Source organism: Vitis riparia, chromosome 10, assembly GCF_004353265.1.
Source record: "Vitis riparia cultivar Riparia Gloire de Montpellier isolate 1030 chromosome 10, EGFV_Vit.rip_1.0, whole genome shotgun sequence".
NCBI classification, from domain to species: Eukaryota; Viridiplantae; Streptophyta; class Magnoliopsida; order Vitales; family Vitaceae; genus Vitis; species Vitis riparia.
Window position 1 is genome coordinate 20,171,497 of NC_048440.1, and position 14,142 is coordinate 20,185,638.

The following is a 14,142-nucleotide window of genomic DNA, read 5'->3' on the forward strand; positions in this document are numbered from 1 at the left end:
GTACAAAAGGGGGTTTATGACTCTTGGCTAATTGACAAGAATAACAAAAATTAAAATTTTTTGTACTTGGAAACTTCATATTACAAGAATTTATGACTTGGCGAACTACATGAGGCATAGGATAGCATAACCTATTGTGCCTGCATCCTTGGACTGATTGAGAAAAGCAAAAGCTCAAGAAGAAATTGAGGAGTTAAAGATTTTGGAATTGTTGAAGAGTTAGAGATGGTGACTACATAATCAAGTTTGTTAAGGTCATTCTCAAGGTGCCCCTGAAGAAGTTTCTTCAAGATTTGATCATTCAGGGGCAAGACATGAAGAAACTTGATTATGAAAGTGGCATGATTATCAAAACACATTTTGTTAAGTGTAAACATGAAGAAACAAAATGTGTTTTGATAATCAAGACTTGATCTCAAGGCCATTCTTGAAGGCCTTAAGTGTAAACATCAGCCGTCCTCTATGTGAAAGTGGCACTCCAATGGCAACAAACTTATCAAACGTTTCTTTAATTTTAGCTAAGTAATAAGAGACCAATATACCTATCTTTTATTATTTATTTGGAGTTGAGATTTTAGGCTCATCATTATATCTATTCATGGAGAGGGTAAACGCTATTTAAATCATCTAAGATCTTATGAGTATTCGAGTAGTGTACAATCCAGCCCATGATGCTTTTAGTGAAATAGTTTGATGGTAAGGGGCTGAATAAGAAAGGGTAGGTTTTGATTTTGAAAGATTGGAAGAGGGTTTAGTTGATTTTTTTTTTTTTTTTTTTAAATTCTCATTTTGGTTTGGGGTTTTTGAATTCGAGGTATAAGAAACATCAAGGTTAGTGAATAGAGCTTCATTTCCGGTAAATGCTTGGGAATGATGGTAGCTCTAAAACTTTCAAAGCTCTGATACCAAATCAACTTAATTAAACAAAAAGAAGAATTTAGAGAGAAAATGGTTTTGGAAGAATTGTTATAAAACCTATATAAAGGAATTTGATTTAACCAATTATACACATGTTAAATAACAAGCCATTGATATTCAAACATTTTAACTGTAAAATCCTCTGAATTCATGAATTATACATGATAAACATAAACAAGATTCAAAATAAAAGAACTGAAAACAAATATTAATTCATTATGATGACTCCATGTGGCATCTTTTATTTTTAACACCAAATAGGGAAACAGTATTTGGAGTTGAAACAATGCTACAAAAATTGTACGTAAAACACATGCTTTTGACTGTTGTCAACATCTATTGGCACCTTATCGAGGATATGGATCAGTGATTGAAGCCTCATTCACTGAAAAATGGGATGATCTACTCGGCAAATAATTCGACTGGGCCACCCTTGAATTATCCTCCAATTCCAAAGACATGTCCCGATTCATGCTAGTATTCATAAAAAATGCAGGGTGTGAAGGTACTGGGAGACTTAGAGAGTAACTGTTAAGCATGAGAACAATGGAAGCCATGGTCGGTCTGTCAGCTTCGTTTTCTTGAACGCACAAGAGCCCAATGTGGATGCATCTCATTATTTCACTTATTGAACTGATCCTCATTGTCGGATCTATCAAGTTGGTGGCTGTCCCTTCCCTCCAATTTTTCCAGGCCTATAAGAATGCAACAACGTATTAATATTCAACATAAAAAGCAAGATTAGTAATGTTTTCAATGTCTCATGCATTACTTACATAGCTTAGGAGATCCTCAATGTTTTCACTGACACGAAAACAGTTATTCCTTTGACCACTCACAAGTTCCAAAACTAACACGCCAAAGCTATAAACATCTGTCTTAACGGAGAAGTGTCCATGCATGGCATATTCAGGAGCCATATATCCACTGCACATTATGTCAATATAGAATTTCAGTGACAGTAAAGTTTTTAATAAAACAAGAAAAACTAAAATTATTGGTTCAAGCTAACTTGTTTGTAATACTTACTAGGTTCCCACAATTCTATTAGTGTTGCCTTGAGTTTGATCCACTAAGAATAACCTCGCCATACCAAAATCAGAAATTTTAGGGTTCATTTCTGCATCTAAGAGAATGTTGCTAGCTTTAAGATCACGATGAATAATGCGAAGTCGAGAATCTTCATGAAGGTATAGAAGCCCTCGAGCAATACCTCCTATGATTTTGTAACGCCTTTCCCAATCCAATTGTGCACGTCTAATTGGATCTATATCATTAATACAAGCACATGTAGGGTAAGAGTTAAAGCTAAAACAGGCAGTAAACCATCCAAAGAAATAAACCTAGAAAGGTTTAGGAGTATACATCCCATAGTGGCTATTGATTATCAATGACATTGAAGTTAATTCATCAAGGCATGCATCACAAATAAAGTTAATAAAACACAATCTAAAATTAAGTCAAGAGTTGTTACCGAAGATGAAGTGATCGAGACTTGTATTAGGCACAAACTCATAGATAAGAAGTCTTTCGGCTCCATCCAAACAAAAACCCAGGAGCCTAACCAAATTCCTGTGTTGAAGCTTGGCCACTAATACCACCTCGTTCTTGAATTCCAATTCTCCTTGTGCTGAACCACTAGACAATCTCTTCACAGCAACGTTTTGTCCATTAGAAAGCTTACCCTGAACATAAAAATAAGAATTGATGGAAAATAATTGAAGCCGCCTTTAAAAAAATAAGAAAATTTAGATTAATAAGCTCGATGAAATGGTGAAATTTTTTAAGAAAATATTGTATTACCTTATAAACAGGGCCAAATCCACCTTGTCCTAGCTTATTAGAATCAGAGAAGTTATTTGTAGCAACTCTAATTGTGTCAAAGTCGAAGTGCAAGGATTCAACATTTGTAATTTCATCCTCATCATGAGCTTCACAGAAGGAGAAGGTTAAATTAGTCAGGCATTATAATGAGTGCTTGGCTACACATGCAGATCTACCCATGAATCTCAGCCAGTCGAATTCTATTAAAATTTCGTAAGCGTAACAGATTATGAAGTCATGAATGTCGATAGTAGTCTTCCCACCAACTTCGTGTAAAGCAAGAGAAGCACATGCATGCATATTAATTACTAATAGGACAATCAGCTGCCCTTGTCACTTTCCAAGAAGATCATGTTTTCAATTGGAAGAAGCAAAGTCAAGAAAGGACGGAGTGTATTTAACTTACTCTCAAGCTTCTCCATTGAGCTCTTTTTTCTGGAAAAGAAACAGATGAAGCCAACAAGGATTATGATTAAAATAATTACGGATGGGACGATTATGAGGATGATGGTTCGGGATGAGTTACTCCTTGTTTCTGCAAAACCCAATTATTAAAGATCACTCAGACCCATGAATTCTGGAAACCCAGTAATCTAGATGATCACTCGACTGCAAATCATAATCAAGGGAGAATGAGCACCACATATATATCTATCTTTTACAATCAAGGATCTACTCGATCTTGGAATTGATTAAATTTCAAGCATGGAGATATGTAGGGATACGTACGTACCTTGTGTAGAGGTGGTATTAGCTAAAGGCGGTGGGGATGTTGCTGGTGGTGGCGGCGCGTTAGCTGCTGTAAAATCATAGAAACGGTATGTTTCGTATCTCAAATTACAGCTGGGTTTAACAACTCTCCCTCCTTTTCTGCTATCACAACATGTTGGAATTTCATTGGTAGCGCCCTCTAAGCAATTACTGCAAGACAACTCGGACAAATCAGGAGTGCACTGCATAAGCCCATATATGCTTTGGAAGCTCGTAACATTTGCTTCTCCAGTTGCGAACTTGCGACCCCAATCACCAGACGCAGCTTTGCTTCGGAGGCTGGCCATCATGTTTCCCAGAACCTGATTGAATTCTTCCACATTGGAGGCGTTTTTACTATTCCTCATGTAAAAATAAGGCGAACTTTGTTGTGTTCCAAATATGGAGTCATTGGAGTATCGCAGCATACAATTATCGTACCATCCTATCGCCTCCTTCTGGTTGGGACAGAGCTGAGTGAGTTGAATCCTAGAGTCATTGATACAACTCCGGCACGCGGTTGGCATTACGTCTCCTCTGCAAAGCGCGATTGCGTTGACTTTGTCCGAGTTTTGGCCAGCGGAGAAATTGTAAAAGCCATAATCTATTTCGTTGTTTGAAGAGAGGGAGGTGAGGAGAGTGTTGAGGTTTGCCTTGTAGGTGCTGTTATTGGTATAATTACCAACACCGTTTGAACACCAATAGGAGAGAAACCTTGGCTGAGCATTGGTGACAGCAAGAAGGTGAAGTATGAGAATGGGATAAAGGAAGAAAAGTAATCTTGGAGACTCCATTCGTTTCTCAGCTTGGCTCTCTGTAAGGCTTTTTGAAGGAAAAGGAAGGAGAGAGGAAGAAGATACATGACCTCAAGGATTGACCACCAGGCTCTACAGTTGACCACCAAGTGGGCTGCTTTTTGAATATCACGGGATGAGAGTTTTTTTGCTTTTTGTCTTTTCCTTCTGAAGAAGATACTTGCACTAATCATCATTCTTTCATCTATTAGCAATGATACTGGCCATGGAAAAATAACTTGGAAATTTGGCCCAGTTAAGAGACAACAAATTCAGTATTTCATTGACATTTCAAATAGCTATCTGGAATTCATTCAAGTTGATCGAATAACAAATCAATTCAAAACTATCTTAACAAAACTTTCCCTTAATAGAAATTTCTACATTCCCATGTAGCTATATATGTTTATCCTGATTTTGCTGAACCAAAATTCCGAAATTCCCATTCCCATACTCCAAAAACCAGGTGGGTTCCTTTCAGTTCCATATGAATGGAAATATGGGGTGGAAATTTCATCAAACCAAACATATTTCCGCCACTTTACGCAGATTTTTTCCCCAAGGAAATAATAATTAATAGGCCCTCAATTTTTGCACCTAACTGGGTTGATGGTTTTTGAATACTTCGCAGTCAAATTTGTCCTCCTCTTTCTAAAGCAAGCCGTGGCGTCTCTTATTAAATTAATCGATTTTTCTCATATTTAATAGAAGAAAGATTTGATTGGGACTGGACTGGTGATCAAAGTTCACGCGGTTCGAACACGCTGACTGGGACAGCAGTGGCTCTGCTTTCCAACGTGGTGTGAAATCATAGTGAGATACCCGTCCCGTGCATAATGGTGACCTTTGACTATTATTATGACAAGGTAAACAGAAAGAATGGACCCCTTCACTGAATACGGTTGGGTGCCCTGCAATGTTTTGATTGTTATTTAACTACTAATTTTTCTAAAATTTAAACTATTAGACGGGCTTTTTTAACTTTTGAGGCAATTTTTAAAAATAATTATTAAAAAATGGTAGTTGGAAAAATATTGATAGATTTGAAACGTGGAAGGTGTCTTTTTCCACAATTTTCAAAATCAAGATACATATTTAAAATAATTGAATTTAAGTTAAAGGTGTCTCTTCAAGAGATACCTTATACAATTTCATAAAATTGGATTTATATTAAAGGTGTATCTTGGAAAGACATTTTTCAAGTGGCAAAAAATTCAATGTGCATTAAAGGCGTTTTTTGAAGAAACACCTTCAATAATTTGATAAAGTTGAATGTCTCATGAATTTGATTTTAAAGTTAAAGATATCTCTTGAAGAGATACCTTCTACAATTCTTAAAAATTTTAATTTACACAAAAGGTATCAAAGGTGTCTCTTAAAGAGACACCTTCTACAATTCCAAAAAATAAGATTTATACTAAAGGTGTCTCTTGAAAAAACACTTTTCACAATTCCACAAAATCCAATATGTATTAAAAATTGTGGAAATGATTTTAAAGCTAAAGATGTCTCTCTTCAACATAAATTCGAAATTGTCTACTGTGCATGAAAATTGTGGAAAGTCTCTTCAAGAGACACTTTCAGTATACACCCAATTTTTTTAAAATAATGGAAGGTGTCTCTCCATTTTTTGGGAATTGTGAAAGGTGTCTCTTGACACCTTCCACAATTTTAAAAAAATTGGGTTTATACTGAAAGTGTCTCTTCAAAAGACACTTACCACAATTTCCATTCAAACAGTGGAAAATTTCGAATTTATGCTAAAGTTGTATCTTCAAGAGACACCTTCCATAATTACCAAAAAAATGGAATTATATTCGAACACCTTTCATAATTTTTAAAACAATTGGGTTTATACTGAAAGTGTTTCTTCAAAAGACACTTTCTACAATTTTTCATACACAATCGAAAATTTCGAATTTTGAAAAGGGACATTCTACAATTCCCAAAAAATAAAATTATACTAAAGGTGTCTCTTAAAGAGACACTTTCCATAATTTAAAAAAAAAAATTGGGTTTATATTGAAAGTGTCTCTTCAAGAGACACTTTCCACAATTTCCATAATTTTTAAAAAATTTCGGTTTATACTGAAAGTGTCTCTTCAATAGACACTTTCCACAATTTCCATACATAGTAGAAAATTTTGAATTTATGCTGAAGGTATCTCTTGAAGAGACACCTTCCACAAAGGAAAAAAAAAAAATTCTATCTCTTAATTAGTATTACCTACTGTACAACCAAATGTTTAAATTTTATCACCTGTATACATTATAATCAATATTTTGACATTTGATCCAAAACCAATGAAAACAAGTAAACCAAATGTCAATTAAGTCAGCACCTTTCCAAAATAGTAACAATACTATTTTGTGTAAAATAAGTCTAAAATAGATAGAGTACTATAGAACTTACGTTAATAAAAAGTTAGTTAATCCAAAATATAACAAGTAAAAGCATACATCTTGAGTATTTGTCCAAAATAATGATATGCAAAATACTAATAGTATCCAAAATACAAGTCATATGTAGTAACATCCTCAATGTGTACCGCATGAAGGAGCCTTCCTCTTTCGTAGTGGGCATCCATGATGTGCATGTTCCACTATTGGCTTTATGGGGCTAACATGTAACCCTCCATGAGCTCCACGACCACGTCTCCTGCCACATCCTCGACCATGTCCTCTACCACAATTAGTCTTTTGTCATTGTTGATCATCATTTGCTATATGAACTAACTCCTCATCAACCAATGTAGTCTCTATCGATGGTGGTGATGATGCAATAAGTGGTACTATAGGTGAGGTGGATGGCACCTCCATAAGTGTAATAGGAGTCTCCTTAATAGGTGGCAGGCTAATGTTAGTCAATGGTGCATCTCTAAGAACAGATGTATGCCTAGTCTCTCTCGTATGAGCCCCTCGCCCTCTAGTCCATACACCTCCTGATCGAGTAATGGATGATATTGGCTGCTCATGAGGTGGTGGACTACTCCTCGTATGAGCCTCTCTCCCTCTAGTCCGTACACCTCCTGATCAAGTAATGGATGATAACGGTTTTTTAAAACAATTTTTTGTGTTTTCAAAAAAACAAATTGTGTTTGGGAACTGAATTTTAGAAAACAGTTTTTGTTCTAAAAAAAAAAAATGTTTGGTTATGTTAATAAAAAAGTTTTTTAGAATAAGTAAAACAAAAAACATGTTTGAAAGTTGGTTTTTTTTTTTTTAATTGAATGTTTTTTTTGTAACTCCTCTAGATTAATAAAAAAAGATATAAATAAAAAAATTCAACAAAAGATAATAATAATTGGTTTTGTTTTTTAAAATTGAGTATTTTCTTTAACTAATTGATATTGTAAATATATAAATAAATTTTACATTCACACTTTATAAAAAATAATTTTTTAGAATAAATAAAATAAAAAACTTTTAATTAAAAATCGTTTTTTTAATAAATAAAAAAAATAAAAATTGTATGAAAAGAGAATACTTCTATCTCTACTTTCTCTCCCAACACTCCACGTACTCCCATAGTCCCACAACTACAACCTCTTTATCTTTAAAATCTAAAGAAATTAAACTCCAAAGAGAATAACACAAAAATAAATGGAATCAACGGGTGAAATTTCTAGAATTACTGAATTGTCACACAAAAAAAATTGGTTGTTTGATTTACTCTGTTTTTTTTTTCCTTTTTTTTTTTTGTTCCAGATGTTTTTTTCTTCAATATTTTTTTAGGTATGGTTTTGTTTGGTTGTTGAAAAAATTGAGGGAGGGAGAATTTTGAGGTTTTTGTTAATGGTTGTGTGGAAAAAGAAATGAGGAGTTGATGTGTTATCTCAGATCCTAATAGGCCCTTATTTTTTTTCAACTTTCCCACACTTTCTTGCCAACCAAACAGAATCACAACAAGCCGAACCACAAAAAAAAAAAAAAAAAAAAAAAAAAAAAAAAAAAAAAAAACTTTATTTTTTTCAACTTTCCCACACTTCCTTGGCAACCAAATAGAATCACAACAAGCCGAACTACAAAAAAAAAAAAAAAAAAATGAAAACTTTCTCCATAATTTTTAGTCTACTCAGTTTCATTGTAAAAAAAAAAAAACGAAAACTTTATTTTTTTTTCAACTTTCCCACACTTTCTTGGTGACCAAACACAACCACACCACCAAATATAACCACAAAACTTACAGAAAACATCGGAGGCAATAGTGTCTTAGATCTGCACTTTACTTCCTTCCTATTGGTGTTGAGGCAAGGATCTCCACTCCATGATCAACGTGCGGGATAATGGGTTTTCGGACTAAGGACAAAATGAGTTTTGAGGCAGAGAAGAAATGGGTTGGAGGAAATGGGTTTCCACTTCTCATCCTACGTGTTAAAAAGTGTCGTAGAATTGAAATTATTTTCCAATCTACGGCATTTTAAAAACTACTTTCCCCATTAGCCGTACATTTATCAAGAATCCACTATTAGACTATGGGACTATGATATACATCATGCTAACAAAATTAAAAAGAAAAAAAAAAAAGGGTAATTAGGGAGACTTGCACCTTGAAAATATTTAGTAAGTAGAAGATTAATGTAACATAGTTTTGTCATATGACATATAATATTAATGAGTTGGTGATATAAATTTGAAATTATGAATCTTCAATAGTGATGTATATTGTAATGATTTGTTTTCAATCATGTAGATATTGTTTATCATCTAATGAGTTTTTACGATTTTAAAAAATACATCTATTAAGGTTAAAAAAAAAAATATTAAGAAATGCTTATGTATATATTGTCAAAAAGAAATTTTCTTGTTTGTTATCGGATATAATAATCACCCTCATGTAGGTATATGATGATTGAAATATCCAAAAGATAAGGTGATTATGATATTCTACATCGGATATGAGAATTTTTTTTAGTATTATAAATGTAAAAAGTCTTTTTAACCATGTAGATGTGTTTTAAAATTATAAGAGTTCACATAGTACAATACATCTATTGGAATTACTCTGAATTATACCTTAGAAACTTGTCTTATCATCCCAATTACCAATATATGCACTTGCAATAATTTTTTGTTTTAATTAAACATAAAGTAAATAAATGAAAAACTTAAAAATGTCCTGTTGGAAGGGAACCATATAATAACAATACACGGGATTTAGATACAAAGAACTGAAAGCAATTATGAATTCGTTATGAATGAGTACTCTATGTATCATCTTTTCCTCTTAACCCCATTGGGTATTTAGTTAAAACAAGCATGCTTTTTTATCATAGCCTGCAGCTGGCACATTATCGAGGATACAGATCGGTGATTGAAGCCTCATTTGCTGAAAACTTGGCAGATTTATTTTGAGAATGATCTGACTTGGTCACGCTTGAATTATCCTCTAGTTCAAGAGGCAAGTCCCCATTCATGCCACTATTCATAAAGAATGCAGGTTGTGAAGGTAGTGGGAGACTCAAAGAGTAGCTATTAAGCATGAGAACAACAGAAGCCATGGTTGGTCTGTCAGCTTCATTTTCTTGCACGCATAGGAGCCCAATGTGGATGCATCTCATTATTTCACTTGTTGAGCCAGTCCCCATTGTTGGATCCATCACATTGGTTGCTTTCCCCTCCCTCCAATTTTTCCAGGCCTACAAGAATATTTCAACAATATAAATCTTTGGAATCAACAACAAGATTGGTTATGTATTCAATATCTCAAGCATTACTTACATAGCTCAGGAGATCCTCAACATTCTCACCAATACGGATACAATTGTTCCTTTGGCCGCTCACAATTTCCAGAACTAGAACACCAAAGCTATAAACATCTGTCTTAACTGAAAAGTGTCCATGCATGGCATATTCAGGAGCCATATAGCCACTGCATATTAAAGTTATAGACATCAATATGGAATTTCAATGACAACAAAAGCTTTCAATAAAAGCATGAAAAGTTAAAATCATTGGTCTGAGCTAGTTTATTTTTAGTACTTACTAGGTTCCTACAATTCTACTGGTATTGCCTTGGGTTTGATCTACTACAAATAATCTTGCCATGCCAAAATCTGAAATTTTAGGGTTCATTTCTGTATCCAAGAGAATGTTGCTTGCTTTGAGATCACGATGAATGATCCGAAGTCTAGAATCTTCATGAAGGTAGAGAAGTCCTCGAGCAATGCCTCCTATGATTTTGTAGCGCCTGTCCCAATCTAATTGCGCACGTTTGACTGGATCTATATTATTAATACAAGTAGAACATATATCACATTGTTAAGGGATGAATAGGTAATAAACTAACAAAAGAAAAATAACTAGAAAGGTTCAGGTTTATGCATCACCAAATGACTGAAATATAGGATGCTTCAGTTTATTGTATAACATCCAAGTTGAACTAATCCATCTAGGAATGCATCGCTAATGAAGTTCTGTAAATTATAATCTAGATAAAGTCAAAGAGATATTATTACCAAAGATGAAGTTATCAAGGCTAGTCTTAGGCACAAACTCATAGATAAGAAGCCTTTCTATTCCTTCCAAACAAAAACCCAAGAGCCTAACCAAATTTCTGTGTTGAAGCTTGGCCACCAATATCACCTCATTCTTGAACTCTAGTTCTCCTTGTCCCGAGCCGCTTGACAACCTCTTCACAGCAATTTCTTGTCCATTGGAAAGCCGACCCTGATGAAAATATGTATAGGGATAAATACAAAATAATTTAAGCCACATTCAACAAATAAGAAAATTGATAACATTTGATCAATTGACCAAATTAATTACCTTATAAACAGGGCCAAATCCACCTTGTCCAAGCTTATTAGCATCAGAGAAGTTATTTGTTGCAACTCTAATAGTGGCAAAGTCAAATTGCAAGGATTCCGTATTTCCAATTTCATCCTCATCTTGAGCTTAATTCACAAAAGGAAGGAAGTAAAACCATCAAAAGTGAGCTAGCTTTTATTGAATATGTGATCGATTAATTACACATACATGCATATCTAATTATTACAACCTCAGCAACCCAATTATACTGAAATAGAATGGAATTTTTGTTCTATGTATATATGCTCTCATGTTTTCATCATATTAGAAGGAGTGGTTTCAATTAAAGGATCATGTACACCAACAAAATATCATGCAACAACCAAGGATGGAATGGTTTTAAGAATATATTTAAGATATTTTTATGAAATAATAATAAAAAAACGTTAAAAATAGATAAAAATATAATATAATGTGTAAGGAGCTAAGGGTTTTCACAGGAAAAAATAAATTTTAAAAATAAGTTCTTTAATATAATTTTGTTATTAAAAATTTTAAATTACACGTAAAAAAAAAAAATTCATGAAAGATGAATTGACTTTTTGACAGCTGAAATGACTTTTAGAATCCCATTCCCATTCGAAAGTGGGAAAGGAAATCTACTCTACATACTTTGAAGAATTTGAGAAGATTTTCAGCATTTCTTTTTTTACTTCAATTTAATCCAAGGGTTGACTTTAGAAACTAATATATTGCCGAAAGTGCTGTAAACGAGATAAGTGCTTTTATTTTTAAATTGTTAATGGAGAACAGCTGTATCCTGTCATTTTCCGACATCACGATGATTTCAATTGCATGAGGCAAAGTCAACAAAGTATAGTCCGTGTTTAACTTACTTCCAACACTTTCCCTTGTTCGCCTCCTTTTTAAAAGGCAGCAGATGAAGGTGATGAGCATTACAGAAATAACAACTGAGGGGACAATTATTAGGACCACCGTCCCGGAGGTGTTGCTGTTCTTTCCTGCAGAACCCACATAATTAGAGATCCCTCCATTAATTGCTGAATTCTTAATTTTCTCTAAGCGGGAATAGTAAAGAATACAACATATTGCTTTTCTTTTCTTTTTCACAGGAGGACCCATCATTTTCCCCTCTACAAATGGTTGATTTGAAAAGTTTTGAGATTTATAATTTGTATTCAAGTTACAATACTGAAGAATCCATCTTTTCATGCGTAGTCATCATGACTTCTTGGATGTCTTCATGCCGAGGAAAAAAAACAAAAGCATTGATTTAATTGCGGGTCTTAATAATTTTATCAAACAGCTGCCTTCCACTCAAACTCAAACTCGATAATAGACATTGGATGCTAACCATCTGGCTTTAACAATTTGTTACGCTTTGTAAATCATTGTGGTTAATTTGAATAGTGAATCATAAACTCAATAAGATTCAGAACATGGAGACACAGACTGATTAATAAATGTACCTTTTGTAGACGTGGTATTGGATGGAGGTGGAGTACTGACATTAGTGGGAGGAGAAGGCGGTAGCGTTGCTGCTGCTGGTGGAGGAGCATTAGCCGCAGTGAAGTCATAGAAACGGTACAACTCGAACCTAATGTTGCAACTGGGTTTCACAACTCTTCCTCCTTGCTTTCTATCACAACAACCCGGAATACCATTAATAGCCCCATCTATGCAGTTGCTGCAGGACAACTGGGATAAATCAGGGGTGCACTGCACCAGGGCATATATGTTCTGAAAACTCGACACATTCACTTCTCCTGTTGCAAATTTATAACGCGAATCACCCGAAGCAGCTTTGCTTTTAAGGCTGGCGAACAAGTTCCCCAGGGCTTCATTGAACTCATCTCCATTGGAGACGTTGTTCACATTGTGCATAGAGAAGGCAGGCAAATCTTCCTTGGTGCTGAATATGGAGCGATTCGAGTATCGTAACATACAATTATCGTACCATCCTATTGCCTCCTTCTGATTGGGACAGAGCTCAGTGAGTTGAAGCCTGGAGTCATTGAGGCAACTCCGGCACGCATCTGGTGTAACGTCTCCTCTGCAAAGCCCAATTGCGTTGACTCTTTCAGAGTTTTGGCCGGCGGAGAAATTATAAAAGCCGTAGTCGATTGCGTTGTCTGAGGGGAGAGAAGAGAGGAGGGTGTTGAGGTTTGCCTTGTAGGTGCTATTACTTGTGTAATTACCAACACCCTCTATGCAGAAATGGTAGAGGAAGTCTGGCTGAGCAAAGACTGTTACGGCAAGAAGGTGAAGTGTGAGGAAGGGATAAAGGAAGAGAAGCAATCTTGGAGGATCCATTATCGTCATCTTTCCCACCCTTGAATTCATAATTTGTAAGATGGATGAACTCTTCAATCTACTTAGTACTTACAGAGGATTTATGTATTTCAAAGACTCAGAAAATAAAAATGACGAGCTGAGGAGTTGTGGTCAACTCATTTAGAAACAGAAAAATAAGAGAAGGTTTTCAGAAAATTTGAGAAGAATGATTAACATGATCAGCTTAACTAGAAAAGTATAAACCGGGAGATGGTTTAAGATAATGTATTTAAAAAAAAAAATGGAAAAAAAGAAAGGGAGTCAGTCTACGATTAGGTATTGGAGGTCCATGTGCAGAGAGTTGATTGGAGAAGGAAAGAGTCCCCTGAAGAAAGGCAGAGGCACAAGGGAACGGTCAGTCAAATGCGTTTCCCTCGAAATACGATATGAGACATTGAATAATGCAGAATTCTATTCAATCTAAGGATGGTTCCCACTGGGCTTCTCAAATATGATAGACAGGAAGTGTGTGGTAAATGATATTTTTACTTTAATTTGTATTTAAATGACATTTATTTGAATATTTATTTAGATTATATAAATACAGACTTAATTATATTTCAGATAGAAAACAGATCTCACCTAAATTTTTTTCTACTCATGTACACTGTGATTGTGGTTTTGTGAAACAGAAAATCATGTGGCCAAGTTTGACACGCCTTTGCTGAACCAAAAGCTGACATTTCCATTCAAATACATGCACTATTAACACCAGGTCGGATCCACGAAGTTTCAGGAATCAAAAGACTGA

At 34.7% G+C, this 14,142-nt stretch overlaps 2 protein-coding genes across 3 annotated transcripts; both read right to left on the reverse strand.

Moving 5' to 3' along the window:
• Positions 1-1,042: 1,042 nt before the first annotated feature.
• LOC117923561 (putative receptor-like protein kinase At4g00960) lies at positions 1,043-4,592 on the reverse strand. The gene is made up of 7 exons (XM_034841906.1): positions 3,476-4,592; positions 3,149-3,277; positions 2,722-2,849; positions 2,393-2,603; positions 1,948-2,185; positions 1,695-1,845; positions 1,043-1,613 (listed from the first exon to the last, which is right to left on the reverse strand). Exons 1-7 carry the CDS (start codon positions 4,284-4,286, stop codon positions 1,266-1,268), a joined length of 2,016 nt encoding a protein of 671 aa, XP_034697797.1. The 5' UTR covers positions 4,287-4,592; the 3' UTR covers positions 1,043-1,265.
• Positions 4,593-9,382: 4,790 nt separating this feature from the next.
• Positions 9,383-13,718, reverse strand: LOC117923556 (putative receptor-like protein kinase At4g00960). 2 transcript variants are annotated; one of them, XM_034841899.1, is made up of 7 exons: positions 12,527-13,717; positions 11,933-12,058; positions 11,055-11,182; positions 10,745-10,955; positions 10,273-10,510; positions 10,008-10,158; positions 9,383-9,925 (listed from the first exon to the last, which is right to left on the reverse strand). In XM_034841899.1, exons 1-7 carry the CDS (start codon positions 13,398-13,400, stop codon positions 9,578-9,580), a joined length of 2,076 nt encoding a protein of 691 aa, XP_034697790.1. In that variant the 5' UTR covers positions 13,401-13,717; the 3' UTR covers positions 9,383-9,577. The 2 variants fall into 2 exon arrangements, with proteins under 2 accessions (XP_034697790.1, XP_034697791.1); XM_034841900.1 differs by lacking the exon at positions 11,933-12,058 and having other exon boundaries at positions 12,527-13,718.
• Positions 13,719-14,142: the final 424 nt, after the last annotated feature.